At 44.0% G+C, this 20,322-nt stretch overlaps 1 protein-coding gene across 4 annotated transcripts in view; it reads right to left on the bottom strand.

Annotated features, from left to right (window-relative positions):
* Window positions 1-20,056, bottom strand: part of unc5b (unc-5 netrin receptor B) — a 53,251-nt gene extending 33,195 nt beyond the window's left edge. For 3 of the 4 annotated variants that reach the window (XM_026189910.1, XM_026189911.1, XM_026189912.1), the window contains exon 1: window positions 19,077-20,055. In XM_026189910.1, the coding sequence (XP_026045695.1) occupies window positions 19,077-19,164 (88 nt within the window). In that variant the 5' untranslated portion in view covers window positions 19,165-20,055. Of the gene's footprint in view, window positions 1-19,076 lie in introns of all 4 variants that reach the window. The other variant, XM_026189909.1, reaches the window with a different exon arrangement.
* Window positions 20,057-20,322: the final 266 nt, after the last annotated feature.

Genomic DNA, 20,322 nt, shown 5'->3' with positions numbered 1-20,322 from the left:
GCATTCGCACATCAATCATTCATGAGGCTGTGGTTGCTGCCTGATGTCAAAGTTTTTTTGTCTCTGCTCTTCTTTGCAGCTGCACACGCGTCCTTGACCCAAAGACTGGGTGGGGACTGGGATGGAGCGAAAAAGAGGGCATCGCGCAGCCTCGAGCCAGGACCTGTACTGTATGACTGGACTGGCAGGGATGGCGGTGATAGAGAGCAGCGATGGGGAGAGGATGACAAAAATCCCTTTGGCATAGACAAATAAAGTAGGCGGCTGTGAATGAGAGAGAAAACTTGCTTGTGCATGTGATGAAAAGCTGAAATAGGGAAAGACGGGCGGATTGAAGAAGAGGCAGAGTGTCACCCGCCAGACGCCCAGGGCCAGCGCAGACTGATGGTGACACTGAGTGGCCAGAGTGTGTGACACTGTGACAATAATGACGAGAGACTCAGGCCCGATTTCCGCGGCTTCTCCTTCTTCTGTCCGTCCCTCCTCCTTCTGTTGCCCCCCTGCAGCGGCCAAGTGCTTTGATCCACACCCTGACTGTGTGTCCTACTCCTGGCCTGGGTCAAACCAAGCGGGCAAGCAAAGTCGCATAATCCCACAAACCCCGACTCACGTGGAAGTCAAAAAGTCAGCAAAAAGCTTTTTTCTGACTTTTTCTTGAAGTTCAGAAAAGAAAAACTAAATTGACTGTGATAATGAGCTGTGTACAGTGCGTTCTCAATTTACAACACTTTACAATACTTGCTATGTCTCAAATTAGATACTTTGACTATTCATTATTTTTAGTGCATGAGTGAATAAGTGTGGCTGTATGAAGTACACCTTGATGGTGTACTTATAACAGTCTCTCACTCTTTTCTTTTTGCTAGTTTTGTTTATAAAAAGAGATCAGCAAGAAAAAGGTGCTGCAGATTCACTGTTAGTGGCAGTAATCCTGCACAGGTGCAAACTTGATGTTGGGAGACCTTTATAACCCACTTCCACTTCAAGCTAATTGGTTTGAAGCAGCGCTTATTGTGACAGACCCTCCATGTGTTTGCTTCCCCCCCTCAGTGGTCACCATACTTGCTAGCTAGCTAACAGTGGCAGATCCTTTTTTTAGTCATTAGTGTTAAATTTCTCATAGTTTGGTGAGCAACTCGCTAAAGAAATCAATATGTATTTGTATCTTAATTTGCCATCTTGACTATGTAATACTTTAGTATTACATGTACTCACAGGCTTCACAAGTTGCTCTTTAGAGCTAAATGCCAATAAGTACCTACAGTGATAAATTTAACACATTGATTTTTTAATGTAGGCAATAATATCTATTTCATACCTTCAGTTTTTCAGCATTAGAACAGATCTTTTCGATAGTTGTTGAAACATCTCTCTCAAAGTGAAAAAGGGCTCTAGGTGTGCCACCCGGAGTCATATGTAAGTGGAGTATTTCATGATAATTGATTTAATGAATCCTTTGTTGTTGCACAGAGGAAACATTCATAGATGATCCAAACTCTGTGCAGTATGCAATTTTCAAAAAACAATCCAATATTTAGGTGTGGAGCAAAGAAGGGGAGTAACCTGAAACACTAGTACTGCTGTCCCCTGAAAATGACTGGGACAGTGATGGTCTAAAGTTTTAAGAATATGCTTTAGTACCTGAACATACAAGAGAAGTGTGGGAGGCTAATATAAAACAGCAGAGCTTACCTCACTCTCTCAAGGCCCATAACCTCCCATTGCTGAAATGGAGCTGCTCAGCAGTCAACAAATCAGATTATGTTTTATTGAGCAGCTTTCAGGTGTGAACATGTATAGATTTGGGGAGGATACTGAAAATGGACCGCTCTAAGATGATGTTCTTGAGATGTTTGTCTGTTTGTCCAGCTGTTCCAATTTTGTCTTTGTTTTTTTAAATTTCAAACTCAAATTCGGCTCAAAGTTAAAGGCAATGACACGATTAAAGTATAATATTACACATGCCTGTTCGTAGTCCCCTTACCCTGGGTCCGTGCCAGTGGACAGGGGACATGTTGTCATAGTTCTAGTGAACAGCAGGGCATTAACTCTCTGTCCCAGATCCTAATGGCCCTGGCCTACTGAAACTCTCACAATCCCAAGGCTGCGCAGAGTCACGACTCTTCCTCTGCAACTGACTCCCAGCAGCATTGTTTTGTTTGCACTGTGCATTTTTCTGACCTGTGCACTTGTGTATGTTTTCAGTGTGGTCCTCGGTGCGTGCGGTCCAGCTAGTCACTTAGTGCTCTCTCTTCCCCCTCTCGCGCGCTCTCTGTGTCTCTCTTGGTTTCACCCAGACGAAGCCAAGGCAGCAGTGCTGGTTAAGAGGTTTGTGTATCCCATTAGGATGATGAAGAGGCCTTTCATCAGTACACTCCCTCCGGCCAGGCGTTGACAGGAGCTTTACCTCGACAAGCCTCTCAAACACACAGCTCGACATGAGACAGCACCCAGCGAAGAGGTCCGCAGGCAGTACACAGACTCACTGACAAACACTCACTGCTGCTGACAAATACAAATACGCACTTACGCACAAAGACTCTGGGCAGAAAACAAAACGGATAAGACTGGAACATTTTGTTGCTAACTTTTCGCTTTCAATCGTATATCCATTTCTAGCTAATACAGTTTCATGTGAGTGGAGGGGAGAACACGAGGAGATCAGAGAGGTAGAAAAGTCTCTACGAATTCTGACTTGGTGCGCCGATCTATTTTTAATCACTGCCGCACAAGGACTAATAGCGTAACGGCCGAGCAGAGCTCCGTCCAGATGGGCAAAGTAATTTTTCAGGAGGTGAAGAGCAGGAGTAAAAAGACATATGAATGGATGAATACCAAGAAAAAATAAGAGAGGAACAGAAAAATGGAGAAAGACTGTTGAGAGGAAAAGAGGGAGTAAGAGACAGAGATTGATAAAGACAGAGGAGGGTGTGAGCAGGAAGGACAGACAAGCCACAGGAGCAAGATGACCTGGATTCATAGGGCCAGTATTGATTACTTAAGGATGAAAAGCCAAACAAAGACCCTGCTTATAGACTAGATAAATGAGCTCACGGAGAGAGAAGGTACAAAGACAAAACTAGGTGAAAGTACCAGAGAAAGGTATCTAACGCTTGTATCTTAATGAGGTGGAAGAAAACCGAGTAAGCCACTTCATGCATGACTATGACTCGCAATACCGACAGAGAAAAAGTATGACAGCTAGGGCAATTAGCTGAAACTGGTGTCACATAAAAACAGGTTAAACAGGATTGCATATCCAGCACACAGGGGGCTGTGTGAAATGTAGCTCTTTTTTTGGGGGGGGGGGTTTCATTCATGTACACAATAGCAAGTCTGGATCATTCTGAGATATCAGAGCTTAAAAAACATTGAGGCTACGCAAAGATATGCCATTAAAAACTTAAATAAATGTATCACAGATAGTAGAAATATCTGTGCATCCTTCAGCTCAACACATAACGACATCAGACACTTTCAGTTATGCTCCACTACATTTATATATTAGCAAATAAAGCTGTTTCTGCAGGAAAACCCATCTACACTGTCACGTAGCACGTTTACACAAAAATAGATTCAAACAATAGAAATGCTTCAGCTGATTTTATAGCACTTTTTTCTTGTGGGAAAACAGCAATCTGTTGCACCAGGAAACAGGTGTCAACCAGAACAGGTAAGTAAGCACTCGAGCTAAATACTCTGCCGAACTGAGAAGAATAAGATCATTATTTTTAAGTTTATCACTATGAGTAATTCCACGTGTCTTATAAGCAGCCGTGCGATCCTTTCTCTTTAAATCAGCACTGATTTTTGGCGGCTGGACGGACCGTTTGAGTTATTGTATTCTCGAAGTATGCAGGGGTTAAAACATCATCAGTCCTAAACTTTCTCATTTCTGTGAGCCTTTGTAAGACTTCTTGCCCACAGAGCAAAAAAAGGGGAACAAAGTGTAGCTCTTGAATGACCACACTACATTGGAAACTGTAAGAATAGAACAGCTTAACCCTCATATGGTTGCGGTCAGATGGGTCATTTGTGAAGCACAATGGCAGTCTGCAAACATAAAGGTGTTTATATTTTTCCCACAATTTACAATCTTTTCAGCATGAATGACTTCAGAGGTTCTATTTTTCACAACAACAAAGAAACAGCTTACAGTGTGTGTGTGTGCTATTCATATAGAGCATGGGCTGAAGTGCAGGTGAGAGCATGAGCCCGCCTGAGCAGACTACAGAAATGCACTGTGAGCTATAGTTTATTTTGTCTGGTATTATGAATTGCATTATATGCGGCACAATAAGGCTCGGGCTGATAGTTAACAAGCTAGCATCAAACCAGAAACACACAAACAGCGAATGAGTGATGGGAATGAAATGAGACGCAGTGCGCGCAGCTGCTCTGCAAATGTGCGTGAAGCAGAAGTTAAGCCCGACACCATAGCTTTATTAACTCCGCAGCATTTGGCGGCTAGTTAATGAAATTCAATAATAATGGCGGTGTTTTGTCTTTTCTGTTATGCTTGTTCGCTCTGGCCCTGTCCTCGTAATGCGCCAACCCTGCAAATTATTGGTGCTAATCTGTAGGTCAAAGGTCACAGCTTCCCGCTAACTCTTTATGCCAGGCTGCACTGATCAATGTTCAACTGTTATTACAGTGGTGCTTCACTACGATGTCACACTACACTGAGAAAAACCTGTGTAACCTGCAAAGTCTCTCGACACACCTTCTCATGGCCCCTTGACCTCTCACCTTTTTGATGCATACGTGACAGGCAAATCTCAGGTTTCGGCACTCACGTTTTATCTGCATACGCATATAGAAAAGCAGCAGATCACAATCTCCATTTAATTACCCCAGCACAAAGCCTCGCTACTCTGTTTTCTCCCCATGAAATATTATAGCGCACAGCTAAACTACTCTAAAAGTACAAGCACATTAATATACATTACACAGTCTCCAATCATTTTAATGGCTGTGGAGACACTGAAAGCAATCAGCGGAGCAAATAAAAAAGGGAGGAAAGAGGGACAGAAAGACACAGGGAAGCAGCAAAGTGGATGGGATGTGTACTTAAGGAGTGTGAAGATGAAACAGAGAAAGTAAGCTGAGCAGAAGAGGCAATTTTGGACAGCGTGAGATTCATCATGCCGTCTTGTCTTAGACTTATCATGCTCTGAGGTGCTCCATATAACAAGGTGTGGAGATCAATAGCATCCATTTACTGAGGTGCAGCTCATCTAATCATCTAGTGCTCTGCTGCCCACAAAAGGAGCTGTGACACACACCTGGGCCTCTAGAGGAGAACGAGTAATGAAATGTACACTGCAGCCCAGTCTATCTTCAAAGTCCCCCACAGCTAGCACAAACATAGCCCCCATGCCACCACTGCCTCACTTCCTTCATCTTCTCCACCTTCACATATGAGCAATAAATTCCACCTTGCTCTCCTCTCCGCCCCTCCTCCCCATCCACCCCTTCACTTCGCTTTCTTATGCAGAGTCAAAGTTGCATGTTGTGTGGTCCATTAAGAGTCTGAGGGCTGTGAGACACAGACTCAAATACCCACAGCACTAAGCTTCTCTAAGCCATTGACAGAGCGCCTCTGGGTAGCATCGCAATAAGTGCTGTAAGTCCTGATTCCCATGTGAAATTTTATAATTCATCTTAATTGAGAAATTCAAGCAGGAAAAAGACTGGTGGGGTGGTGGGCGGATGTAAAATGTGCAGGGTGTGTATTTGTGGAATTGGATGACACAGTGTGAACGATAAGGCAAGGGGATTCCTATTGCTAGATCACACTATTTGTCTATTATTTATTTTGCAACGCTTATTTAAACCTTTTTTCCTTCCCTCTAATGGGCTTGGATGCAAAACAATCACACTGGATGCAAAATTGTTATACACAAAAGAAGCAGGCTTTATGTCATGATTCACTGTCAATTGGTTCATTTGCCACAACGACTAAATAAATTGACATAATTGTTGCAACTGAATGCAATATTTTAAGAGCAATGAAAATGAGATCCTCCGTGCTGCAAGCATAATGAAGCCTGTATTTTGATCATCTGTACTCACTGTGATTTTATGCATGCGCTGTCATTTATTCAAGGGTTCTCTGGTTAAGAGTACTGAGCTCAAAGAATGAGGTAAAAGGCAGATGGCGTTTAAACACTGTCTTAAAAATGGAGACTAAACATGGCATCGGAATATCAAATTGTTGAGCAACTTTCAGGCCAGTATGGCAGCACAAATACAGATGGAGCCGCAGCTTTGACTGAACGATCGCAGCCTTGCTTTAGGTAATTAGCAGAGAATTCAGGTTTTTTTTTGTTTGCTCTCTTTATGGCTGTGTTTCAGTGTGAATAACCTCAAGAGCTTGCTTTTCTAGCCCAGGATGAATGCAGAATGTAGGACTTCAGCACTGGCCACCACTGTGCATTGTGCCGACTCCAACAGTTATATTAAAGAGTGCATGTTTTAAGAAAATGCTCTTCTGTATCGTCTGTGTTTGCTTATATTTTTATCCAGAGCCTTCGCTATCTAGGGCAGTGGTCAGCAGTTTTAATCAATTTTACCAGCACAGGAGCACTACAGCAGTCAGGAAATCCCAGCAGGACTGTGGGGAATGGACATAGCAATAATAATAACACAAAATCTAATCTGAATTATGCTCTAAAGAGATTAGGTCAAAATAATCCCCAGAATAAACACAAGAGGGGAGGAGGGGAGGCTGCTTGTGATCAAATGCCGGGAGGGGAGCTGCATCGCCTGTGTGTGGATGGTTTTATTCCTGATGGTGGGATTTGTGTTTGGTTGTGTTTGATTTTGGGTGTGAGAGTGATGATGGTGTTTATTTTGGGAAACCAGAGTGTGTTTAAGGCTCAGGGAGTTGCTTTTTATTAAAGTACGATGAACTGCTTCCCATTGACTGCTCAAACACAGGCTGATTCCTTCAGCGTTGTGGATTGCTGACCCTTTTTCGGGCGAGATGACAAAAAGTGAGGAAGTGCATTTCAAGACTTTATTAAAATATATGACCATTGCCAGTCATTAAAATGAAAAAAGAAAAAAAAAGACAGGAAAAAGTAGCAGGGATTGACAGGGAATAATAACACGGGGCAAAAGAATTAGTGGGGCCACGTTTAAGCTCAAACAGCAGATATTATGCAGCTATAAGAGGATGCAGGTCTTCCAGGAAGCTTAGCTCAACTAAAAATTAAGGAACAGTTTGACATTTCTAGAAATGTGGTGGGTGCCTAACAACAATGATGAATTACCACTTCCGGCTAAGAAATTCCAGTTCCTGTATCTAAGCACCTGTAAAATCTTTCATTTGTAGTGAACAAACTTAATATAACTGTTGCTAACTGGTAACATTTAAAGGTTTCAGTAGGAGTATCTTAACTGTGGTCAGGTTTTGCTAAACTTCCTTTGATGCTCGTGCATAACTGCGTTTACAGCTCCGAACTATGGCTGAATTGCTCAGTTCGCAGCAGGTTGCTGTCGTGGCTCTTCCTGCACTGACTCTGTGTGGAGAGAGTTCAGAGATCAGAGCAGACAGGGCTGGGCCACGCCTCGAGGGCACTGACTGCCTTTCTGCTGAGCAGGCTATTGTCCGGCAGCTGCATGGCCACACCACTTCAGGCCTATTGAGCAGCTCTAGCTAGGTGCAGTCGAAGGTCCCCGGCCTATTGTCTGACGTCAGATCTGTTTGAGCTGCAGAAGAACGCTCACTTTATCTCCCAGTGAGTTCACAGAAAGAATTGACTCCCCGTGAATGGAGGCGGATTCACACAAGTTGAAAAAAAGACACGTTAAACACATTCAGGCCAACCTCAGCTCTCAAACAGTGACCTCAGTAGAACCACAGTATCACCTCTGTGTGGCTATTCAACACAACAATCAACATACTGAACAGAACACAGATTAGGCTCTAAAGAAAATGGGGAAAAAGCTCAAATTCAATATGACAAACACCTACTAGATTTAATACTTGGGCTATTTTCTATTTCCATCATTTCCTGTCAAATTAGCTGGTTTTATTTGTATTTGCTCCTATTGCAGGTATATTACAAAAAGCGATAAAAAACTAAAAAAAAACTCCCCAGCATAATGCAAAAACGGATAACAAGAGACTAGTTGCATTACAAGCAACTTAACGGTTTCCCAAAATACTGACAAAGTGTATGATCATGCAGGCAAAATGGCCATATCACACTCAGTAAAAAAAGCCATCTGGAGGCATCAGCACTTCTGCGAGCAGAATTAAGTCAAAGTGCAGTGACTTTCTCATTTTAAGTGCCTTCAAAGAGCCCCATTATTACCTTCCCAGAATGCAAATGTGCATTGGGCCAATTAGAGGTTGGGCCAATACCAATGTAAGCCCATAAAAATCCACCCTTTCATAATCATTCAACAATATGACTCATGGGTAAGACTGGAACACTGGACTGTAAATGTGTCATGATTATGACTCTGTGCTTAAAATGAATGGAGGAGCTGTGTATTTCATTCCCACGGTACTGGAGCGGAGCCATGCATGTTTGGTGTCAGGGCTTCTAATGAAATAAATAGACTTGTGGTAGTACTTATTAAGCCTCCATAAGTGGCAGGTAAAGACAAGAGCCCTGCGGTGGATCAAAGGCAGTTAAATGTTTCTTTTTAGATCTCCCCTTATCAAGAGGTATTTAAAGGGAGAAGGGGGGGTGCTTTTTTTTTGCTTGTGGAGACAGACGCCCTCATCCAGGATGTCTCTGTGTAATTACACGCCACAGAAGACCTTCATTCCTCTCCTCTTCACAGAGAGAGATGAAAGGCAAGAGAGACAGAGGCATGTAATCGCTCCTCTAACTGAAAGAGGGGGAGAGGAGGTGAGGGATACAGAGAATAGAAGGACAAAAGGATGGTGAGTGGTGGTGGGGTTTTAATAAACCTCCTCTGTCTCTTGTTTACAGAGTCTCTCCTACCTCTCCTGAGTTCCCCCCTCTCTCTCGCTCTCTCACGCACACACACCCATACAGTCTCCCTTTGAGTGAGGCTTTCATTATTTTTAGAGTTGCCTGTTCTTTGCCTCGGGACAGATGTGTAAATTGTTGTGCTAATGTAAGGCCCACTGCTGAGAGCTTTGGAGGGAAGGAGATTTACACACTCCACACCACTGTATAACTGTCATTCACAAACTCACACTCACAAGAGCATAAAGATAGACGCCATGAGCGACAGCATGTCAGCGTGCACACACACATACACTCACAAGACCTAGTGCACACACACACAGACGTGGGTGGACATTGACGTGCACACATAAATGTTCTACTTCCTTTTGCCGTTCAAAGTCTCCTAACCCAAATCTAAGAAAAAGACTCCCTCATCTCATCACAAAAGGACTTAAGAGCAGCACTTAAGTTTCAATCTGTCACTGTTTCACTGTAAAACTCTGATATTCTTCCACTGGAGTCACTATTTTCTCTACAAAAAGGAACACACTGGCAGAGTTGGAGAGTAACAGAATACACGCAATATATTAAAGTTATAAACATTTAAACGGAAACCGAAAGTGGGAATTTACTGATTTATCAACCGGCCATCGGAATGAGTCGATATTTGTGCTGTTTGCCGCCATCAGTCGATCAGCAAACAAGAAGACATTCATCATCGTTCAAAGCAGTGTTGTCTGTTATCAGTTTTGCCGTCCTCCTATCGATCCTGCTTCAGGAATTTGTGTTTATTCAAAATGTGACTGATGAGCTGAAAGCCTTCAAAATGGCCATGTAATTAAACATTATCTTCAACTTCTTTGTCTGCCTTAGAGAGGGAATAAATGTCACAATTACCATCTCTATACAAAATGTGACTAGCTTAACTTTGGCTGAAATTGGAATATAGTTACTTTCTTAACATAAAGGGATTATTTTTCCACCTTGCACTATTCATCTAAAAGCACTTTCCCCATGAACTACCTTCTTAGCTGGTTTGCAGATCAGACTTACATTTCTGGGCATAGCAAGCTTAGAGATTGGTACAAAAAATGGATTTTGCTTTCTAAAGCTAATGTTCCCCTTTTAAATTCTATTAAGGCTTAAAGTTTCTAATGATTCAGGGCAATGGTTATTTTGAGAGACAAGCGGTAGAGTGTAGCTGCCTGAAAGCCATCACTTCAACCAATTTAAGTCACTAAACCAGATCATCTTTTTTTACTTTTAGCTGCTCAGCTGCTGATGGACGATCACTAGCATCCTCCTCTGTCACACCAACCCTCTGCATGTCTTCCTTCACTACATCCATGAATCTTCTCTGTGTTCTTCCTCTTTTTCACTTGCCCCACAGCTGTATAGTCAACATCCTTTGTCCAGCGTATCCACTATCCTCCTCCTCTGAACATGTCCAAACCATCTCAGCCTCGCCTCTCTAACTGTGTCTCTTCAAACCGCTCAACATGAGCTGTCCCTCTGATGTACTCATTTCTAATCCTGTCCATCACTGAAACAGATCTCATGGTCGTGTTTGCGGTTGTGGTTGGTGCTTTTGGTCAATGAAATTCTACCTAGCAAGTATCTCTGCCTGTGGAGCACAACCTAGTCCGTGCAGAAGTAGCCATATGTGGCTTTTTCCATATATGGTTACTTTTATTCAAAAATAAATAAGTAAAAATGATATCGCAACAGTAAAAATGGTAAACTGCAACTCAAAAGCTCATATTTAACATGTCTAATCCAACAATCTGAACATCATAATGTCATGTTGTAATGTTATGACAGGAAATTGTGCTCGTTTCTTGTGCTAAGCTATGCTAACCAGCTGCTGTCTTTATCTTTACACTTTTGCACAGACATGAATCATGCTATCTGGTTTTCAGGAACACTGCATGCACAGCTTGTGCATTTCCTAAAATCCTAGCAACTGTTTTTTTTCTCTCTCCTGTAATTCATTTATCAAACAAAAATCCAAGGAATAACACAGCTAGCTTCCTGGGAATTTACTGCTTTTTTAAGCCATTGTTTCCTGAACATGACAACACAAGTGATTTAAAGACAGCCCCTTGGGTCTGAAACTTTGGAGTGACGATTTTCAAAATTATGTTGTTTTTTTTTTCCCCTCATGGTCGCAATCTCTATTTCTCTCCATCATTCTGTCTGTCTAATGGCACCGAGGACTGTGAGGTGCACCAAACAACCCATCTGTCCATAGATCTGCCCGTCTGTCTGTCTGTCTGTCTGTCTGATTCGCCACAGGTATGTCTGTCTTTCCCTACATGAGCCATGCTTCTTTCATTAAGCTGCACAAGTGAAGACCAGGAGCTGGCTGCAGCGTGAAGGTTGAAGCTATAGACACAGAGAGACACTGCTCAGTGTTTAATGATCCACTATAACTATACCTATTCATCTCTCCCAGCAGAGCAGAGAAACGCCATAGAAATGGTCCTCTGCTGACAATACTGCATCATGCTAAATCACAACTCCTCACTCTGCACGATATGAATCATGTCCCTCCAGCTGCTTAAAAATGTTCCTTTAACATGAGGCAGCACAAGGTAAGATTCAATAAAAAATTACCTATAGAAGCAGAAGCAGTTTAAAAGAATAGCGTCAGACAACAACAAAAAACTGAAAAAAAGTGTCCGCCACTGCACCACTGCCACATGAACCAATCAAACAGAAACTTCAAGCTCACATCTATCCCCGATCGATAAACATCTATATAGCTTTCCTTTGCTTGTGTGAGGAGCTTTCCCTACCTGCTGTACTTATGGGCACGCAGAAACAGAAACACACACACACACGCACACACCAGGTCTTGTTGCTGAGAGGATTTGAGGCAAGTGAAGCCGAGCAGCGGAGTCAGAACAGAGACACCCAGAGTTAATGAACCCTCACCAGTCAGCATGGCTGTCCATCTGCTTTCATTATCCCCATAAACAGAGAGCCATGGGCACTGCTCAACCAGCCAGCAACACAGACCCACACGCAAACAGCACATCATCATCCTAAATATCCCACGTGAATTATGAGGTTTGTGCTCTATATGTGTGAGTGTAGGATTGTGTGTCGCGGGGAAAGGGAAGGGGCTCGTATGTAGATTATAAAGCCTATGCGGCATAGCCGAGATCACCACCTAATCTGAGTGGAGTTGCGGGGAGAGGTGAGCACGAGGTTGACTGTTGAGCCCATCTGGTCAACAGCAGGTAAGAGGCTTGAAACACACACCCACTGACACACTTGATGCAAGTGTGAGCCCATACACTTAAATCTAACCTTAATTACATGCATGTACATCTGCCACATTAGATCAGCGCTCGTCCCTCCACTTCGCACATGGCACCCGTTTAAAACGATTCCTAACTCTTCGCCGGCTTATGCCTGGTAGCGTTTTGTAGCATGCGTCGCATAACACCTGGCGCGGTGAACGCACCGGGAGAATAAACCAGGTTTCCTCCTGTGCAATCAGAACGGCTGCCAGAACAAGAGAGATGAGTCTGTGCACGAGCTGTGCGCTGATTGAAACCGAGGAGTGTGACCCCACTGTGATCCATGCAGAAAAGGGAGTAATACCTAAGTAATACAGTCGCTTTCCCATCGTCTGTGCACCCTTTCGCACATACGCACACCCACGCCAGACACACAAACCGAGCCAAGATGTGCCTGTCAGTGCTTGATTAAGACCTGCATCCAAGGCGAGAACAGAATCTTTACTGTGTATTGGAGGCTCTCAGTCAAAGCCTCTAGAGGAGAAGTAAGAATTAAGTCCTGGAGCTGGAGACATGTGGAGGAATTAAAGGGTGGATGAGGCCAGATCTCATTCTTTCACTCTTCTCTTTGCTATGGTTGCAATCCAAGAGTGTCAAAGCAGAAACGGGGATTACTGCAGCTACTGTGGCTGTTTGTGTGCGCCTGCATATCTTTGAAGGCTGAAGATAGATTTTGCATGGCAGACCTTTCCCTTTAACATGGACTCGAAAGATCCAACGCAAGGAAGGAGAGGATAGCAAAGAAATGGACAGAGAAGAAAAATCTGAGATAGAAGAGAGCAGTGAAGAAGAGAAATGAAGAGACGGGCAAAGAAAAGACAAAAAGGAGGTAAAGGGAAAGCACAATGGATGTCTGGGTGCACCCCTGTTGACCTGCGGTTAGGAAGCCAATCACAGCCTCATTACTGACAGAGGCAATGGGCTTAAGAGACAAACATGATGCTTTAACTCCGCAACAGCCGCTATGTTAAATAACAGCAGCACACTGCTGACATGCAGCCAATCACACAAAATCCATCAAGCCTCCCCTCCTCCCCCCCCACTACACAGTCACAAATACACTCATTAAGCATCATTTGCCTTGATTTAAATCAGGGAGGAAGAAAAAAAAAGTAAGTTTGAGTCCTGCTGTTGCCTAGCTGAGCGCCATGCAAGCAGAAGGACGCAGGATCATTTCCGTTCCCTTTCTCATCCGGAGATATGCACACGTACGCTCAAATACGCCCATCTCCCCGGGGAGGTCTATGTGTCATCCCCTTACTTTAGACACACCAGCTGCTCGGTGTGTGTGCTCTGCAGTGTTAAGAGCCCCTTCCTACTTCGCACAAGCCCCCAGTGGCACCCACATCCACTTACACATAGGCATGACAAAGCTCCCCTCGCTCCCCTCTTTCACCCACCCTCGACAACTCAAACACCCCCCACATTCATAAGTACCTCGAGGGCAGATGGGACCCTAATAAGCGTTACACTCAAAGAAATGGGATTTTTCACACTGCCTTCTAAAGAGCAATTCCCAAACTCTGGCAGAAAGCTGGCTACAAAAAAGAAAAAAAAATGATGGAGTGAGAGAGATATGGATGACAGAGGTTGGTATATGTGAGACTATAAACCTATAAATACGCCTGATGAGACTATCAAGAAACGGAGGGAAGAGAAAGGGGAAATGGGGACAAGTGATAGCAGTTATTAATGACGGTGTGAAGGAATGTAGATCCGTACGCCAAATTCATTTAAGAAACTAACACAAACTCCATCGCCTCTGTAATGCAGCACATTTCCTCTAAGGATGGAAAGTGTATTAGTAACACACTTTAAGCAGATTTTTTTTCTCCCTCCAGTTAGCCAAGCCCACATGACACACACTGATACAAACAGACACAAACACAAGCATTAACAGATTGGCTGTGGTCTAAGCCCTGAGTGGACTTGGCTCAACTGCGTTTAGAAAACAAAACAGCCTCTGCTAAGAAGATGAGGAGGAATCTACATGGGCTGGAAAAAAAAAACCTCTATTTAAGAGCACATGCAGAGTCCTGGAAAAAAAGCACAGCCAATCAAATGCTCACTCTGCCTCTGATCTATGGACCTCAGAGCAACCGCTCTTACCGTGTGTGTGTGTGTGGGGGGGGGGGGGTTTCTCTGGATCAGGACTGACCTCCCGTCGTGAATCCTGATCCTATTGGTCACGACTCTCAGAGTGCTGCTGAGATCTTAAATGAAAATTCCTCCACTAACTCACTCACTCCTCCCAAGTGACCTTGCATGTCTTTCAGTATGACACGCAAAAAATACCAAAACAAAAAACGGCGCCTCTTTATCATTTAGAGGATGTGCGTCTGTGTTGCATTAAACGGGTGCGTGTGTGTGGGTGTGAGTGCGTGGGTGGGTGGGTTGCTCTCTTTTTTGAAGTCAGTGAGCACGTCTCAGTGCATCAACTGAAGGGAAAATAATAATAAAAAAATAAAATAAAACAAGTAGGTGTGTTACACTTTCCATGCACAACGCACACCTCTAAAGCCACTTACATGCATCTATAGCTTCTGTTGAAGTTGGGAATAAAAGTGTGTGTGTGTGTGTGTGTGTGTGTGTGTGTGTGTGTGTGTGTGTGTGTGTGTGTGTGTGTGTGTGTGTGTGTGTGTGTGTGTGTGTGTGTGTGTGTGTGTTCTTTTGCTGTCCCCTTTTACCCCACACAAAGGGGCAGAAAAGGCTTTCTGGAGACTCCTATTCATCTAAAGCACAATGGAACCCCACAGAGGTTTTCTTCCTGTTTCCCTGTCCGCTCCACCCATCTCCCCCCACAGGCCAGGATGGAAGAGCAGGGGGTACCCTGTCCTGCAGGCAGAACAGCAACTCAGCTCCCATCTGCCACCAAAACTATCCACCCCCAGTTTCTCCATCCATCCATCCTCCTGTTTCACTCCAACATCTATACTGAGACAAACTATTTTATATACTTTTTGACAAAATAAAATTCAACTTTACTCATTATTTTCTGAGCCCTTGCAATGAGCAGGTTGTTCAAAAACAATTTTTTTTCAGATTTGAAACCTCAAATGTTTTAATTAAATGAAACATTCCCGTATTTCACCGCGCTTTTATATGGAGGCAAACAGGTAGGAGGCACCATCTGCTGTGAGATAAGCAGGACGTTTCAAAACCAGGATCCACAAGGACAATACATGATACATTTAAATACCTTCAGCTCGTGATAATTACACTATATTGGTGAGCTTTCCTAAATAGCGCACAGATTGAAGAAGTTGGTGAAGGCTCAGCAATATTGATTAAAGCGTTATTACCACAGACTTCGAAATACACTGAGAGCACATTGTATTTGCAGAAATAATGACCTGTTCTTGAAACCATATTCGTCTCAAGACAGCCAGTCTGTGCTCCAAACTTTCTCCTGCTACTAATTTCTCTTTACATTCTTCATAGTCAGCTCCCTTCTCCATTTACCTTGCTGTTTTGCCCTCCTACAGAACTCTTGCTGCTTGCTGCAGATTTATGGTCTGGTCTAACATGCGCAGTATTGGCAAAGCATTAAACATGTCTACTCTTAATACTGTGTGCTCTCTCCATCGATAAGAGCCTTAATAAAAACATCCCCCTAGTGGATTTGTGTGTCTCTTTCCACTTTCAATCCTCCACCACCCTCCCTGACAATATCCTTCTTTCTTAACCGCTGTTTCTTGTGTTGCTTTGCTAACTCAAAGCGTTTCCTTGCTTGCTTTCCCTGCCAGCCTTCTCCACCGATGTCAGCCCCCACTCCACCACCTCATTGTCTGGCCTGTGCCAGAGGTGTAATGATGCTTGAATGCCACTGCTATGGAATTTTTCGTCTTCACTCTTTTCTCATAAAGGATATTTAAAAGGCATGCCCTGAGATCAATCTGTCTCAATGTGCCTCTCGCAGATCCATTTCTCTTCCATTTCTCCTTTCTGTTTTTCCCCTCATCGCTTTCAAATGGACAACATTACCCCGCGTAACCTCTCTCCGGTTTGATTCACACGCATCATCGTCAACAGCTCCCAGCTGCAATTGGCACACTTGCTCGAACTGCACCGCTCTCGTCCAGTCTATAAATGCACTGCCGGTGCCCTAAAATCCTTCACTACCTCCCGGAGCCATCCGGGTCACTTACGCCAATAGGAGAGGAGCAGCCGTTCTCCTCCCACTTCTCTCTCCCCTGCCGTCTCTGATGTCAAAAAATTTGAGCATCATAAGCACATTTTAAATATTAACAAAGACCACTTTGCACGTATGAATAATACAGCAGGGAGGCCAGTGGCTGGCCGGCGAACCGATCCCCTGCCGCCCCACGGCCGTAAAACTAATGCACTGCCTGGGGCCAGAATGGGGCCTGATCTGGTCTGGGAGCAGCGCACGCCCGTGGAGCTCGACTGGCCCGTGGCCTGGCTCGAAGAGAGCTGTCTGTCTGTTTATTTATCACGGTGCCCAACCACCTGTCCAGATCTCTGCAGATGCAACAGCCTGGCAGCACTCTTGTTATGACTACATGTTTCAGAGACTCTTTAATCTAATCTGACATCTCAATCTGTTGAGCGTCTTTGAAGCCAAATCTACTTTGGTGTTTGTTTGACGTTAGCTTTGTTGTCACATTCCTTTCTTTCCATGTGTCTAAATCTCACAACGGAAATGTCAGAGAATTACAGGATTTTTCTGGCCACTTTGTAAAACAGGGCAAACCCTCCCCACCAAAAAAATGTACTTTACAAGCTCACATATAATTTCAAAGAATGTGACTCTTCTTGGAGCGACTGCACTGTCATTCCAGACTGGAAGACTCCCACACTTAACACAAATGAGACAGCACTTTTTGTGAGAGTGTCACTATTCATCGCGTCCTCTATGGGAGTGTCTGACATGCCACGCTTGCTAACTCCGAACACTTGACTGCCCCTTTGCTACTTCCCTAGCCTTACACACTCTTCTCCTTTCTTGACCTCCCAGTCTGCACAGTGGCTTCATGTGGACTTACTGGACATCTGGTCATCTCTGGGTCACAAACTGTGCTCGAAACACACCTCACGTATGTCAGTTGGGGTTTTTTTGTAATTGTGCTAAAATCATTAATAATAAGACACATCAAGAGAGGCGCTGGACAGCAGGCTAGTTACTCCAGACAAGTTTTCCTGGCAGGCTTGGTAATTAATGTATATGTCAACACAGAAAGAAGAGCACCACAGCAGAAATGTGAGCTCAGCACATCCACGATACAGGCATAAAACAGAGACATGGGGGATTTGTGGGGGGGGGGGGGGGGGGGGGGGGGCAGAGGTAAGGTTTAAACACAATAGGAGAGAAGATAAATGCAATCTGTCTGTTCAGTCATGCTTTCCCTAAATATATCCCTGCTTTCCTTTCTCCCAGACAGAAACTTTACTGGGGCACACTGTGCTATTGTCCCCTGGTGTCCCCCTCCTCTTGGTTCTGCTCCCCTAACAGGACCTCATTGCAGTCCTCAACTGTTTATATCGACATTTCTCATTTCTCATGCAAGGATTTCAGAACAGTCCGCAATTTTAATAAACGTAAGCTGCTTTTCTGCTCTGCCTGTTCAGGGAATAACACACACACATGAGGACCTTGGGAGGTATGGTATGAGTGGGAGGGTGGGTGGGGGTCTTATTGGCATTCAAATAAATGGTCACATTCTTGGCAGACAGTCAGTGTATCTTCCAAAAGATTACTGTTGCCATCAAGTTAAAAATCTGAGTTCTTCCCGGGAGGGTCTTATTTACTCACTGAAGAGGTTTTTTTAGCAAAAAAAAAACTATACAGAATCTGCACGCATTGTTGTCCGCGTTGTTCTTTTTTATTTTTAGCCTACTGTAAAAGAGCTTAATCCACAATCCACTAAACCCTCAGATTTCTGCCTTGTATTTCAATCTGATCTGACAGTGGGTGCTGAGGAATCCTTCAGAATCTCCTACCACTCGGCTTCACTGAAAGGAATCATTAATCTAACACTAGAGATGTGAAGTGTCCCTTCGGTGTTCAGGTCCTGTCCCATCAGCTCACCAGCACTGACCTGTCCTGCCTGCCAAGAAATTTCATCTCCATGAAAGCTGGCTGCAGTCTTTGATGGCATTAACACTGAGAAATCCACTGATAAAAGTCTGCTCTGCCGCAATCAAAGCCTGTGCTCTTCACTCTGCAAAAGGTTGTCTAATAAAATAATAATTAAAAAGGTATAAATCGTTTATGAGGACAAGTTTAGCATTTCAAAAACAACTGGCACACCCAGGCTTGAAACAAGGGCCACTAAATTTAGCCGCTATATCTTGCAAAGAGAATAAAGAAATAAAGAAGGAATCTCTTCCCCCTGAAGCACTACAAGTGTTCTGTCTTACTTTTCACGGGGCTTTGCTTTTTCTTTTTGGAGAGGCCAAGAAGGCATGGAGCAAAACCTTAATTACTCCCTGCGCACCAGGGGAGTTTGATTTTTCCGCTCCAAGAAGAAAGAAGAGCTCTGAGCTCAGGTCTACTGTAAGACTGAACGCTATGCTGTGAATAAAAAAGTCCTCGTCAGCAGGTGATCTCAGACCCCTGCACAGCTCACACATTAAACAAAAATAAAATTTAAAAAAATCCCATAGACCAGTAGCTGGGGTCTGAAGCAAACTTTGAAGTTAGACACTTTTAGTAAAACGCATAAAGTTTAAACAATCTTCAGTTTTTTCATTTAAGTTGTTTTAAACTAATTTAAAAACACGTTGTGTGCGTGCGTGCGCGTGTGTGTGAACACAGCTGAGCGCGCTGTCACAGTTATTACAGTACAAACTGATCTTTAATTTCACTTACCAGTAGCGGACACGGCAAATCCCCCAAGCAGGAGGAGAAGAACCAGAGGACCGAGACCTTGGCCACGCTGCATCCGCACAGAGCGCATCTTTCCCGTCCAGCCGTCGTGAAATGTCCCGGATCGTCCACGCAGTGTAACCTGCGGAGCTTTTAATACACCGAGTGGCTTTTTGTCCGGAAAAGTCTTTACCCCCAGAATGGTTGCGCGGGGAAGAGTCACACACCAGCGACTCCAGTAATTGAGTTAGAAACCGCTGTTTTTGTAAATACTTGACTCCTGACTGTTGACGCAAACGCCAAAGGGCTCAAATCACATCCATCACCGAGCAGCTCGAGAACGTCTGGGAGAGGTTGAAAGGGCGTAATTTCCATGCGTAATTAAAGTTTGAAGAGGTCCGCGGATGTCAAGCTCTGCTCAAATAAAGAAACGATTCATCGTGACTATTCCTGGTAGACTTCATTGCCAGCTCCACTATTTTGGGAGCCGTGAGCGCAGAGGTGCTGCGAGAGTCACCGAAAAGTTTGACGCATCGCTAAACGAAGATGTCAAATTAAACGACAGAGTCTGGGAGGAGAAAAAAAAACCCAAAACACAAAGTAGCACGGGGGTAGGTAATTCTGTCAGGTAACCGCCAACACCAAAGTCCGAACTCCCGAGTTTGTGCTGGGCCCCTGGGTGTCTTGTCTCGTCCCCGTCCGCAAGGTGTAAACATGAGCACGGGGATCAGCGCCAGCTTCACAATGCCAGCCTCCGGACTACCAGTCCCAGCCCGGCCAATCACATATTATCCTCCTCCTCCTCTCAGAATGAAGGCTGAACAAGTGAAGGTAAAGTAGTGGCAAGCAAGGAGGAAATAGATGCGAGGGGAGAGATAGAAAACACGGATCAGCTCTGGATTCAGCAGGAGTCCTTCTGCTACAAAATGAGGTTGAGCTTGTGAGTTTACTCACATCTATCTATCTATCTATCTATCTATCTATCTATCTATCTATCTATCTATCTATCTATCTATCTATCTATCTATCTATCTATCTATCTATCTATCTATCTATCTATCTATCTATCTATCTATCTATCTATGTTTACTCTGAAAATTGAACAGCTCACAGTCTCCTTTCCTGTTGCTGTCCATGAAAATGTTCCTGCAGCAGCAGTCTTTGGCTCATGTGTAGATTAGTTCTCGTCAATCCTCTCTTTCCGCATCCATGGGTCATATTTTACTCTTTACTCTCGGCGTCCACAAGA

This window comes from Astatotilapia calliptera, chromosome 13 (genome assembly GCF_900246225.1).
Source record: "Astatotilapia calliptera chromosome 13, fAstCal1.2, whole genome shotgun sequence".
In the NCBI taxonomy this organism is placed as follows: domain Eukaryota; kingdom Metazoa; phylum Chordata; class Actinopteri; order Cichliformes; family Cichlidae; genus Astatotilapia; species Astatotilapia calliptera.
This window is presented reverse-complemented; position numbering and strand designations above follow the sequence as displayed.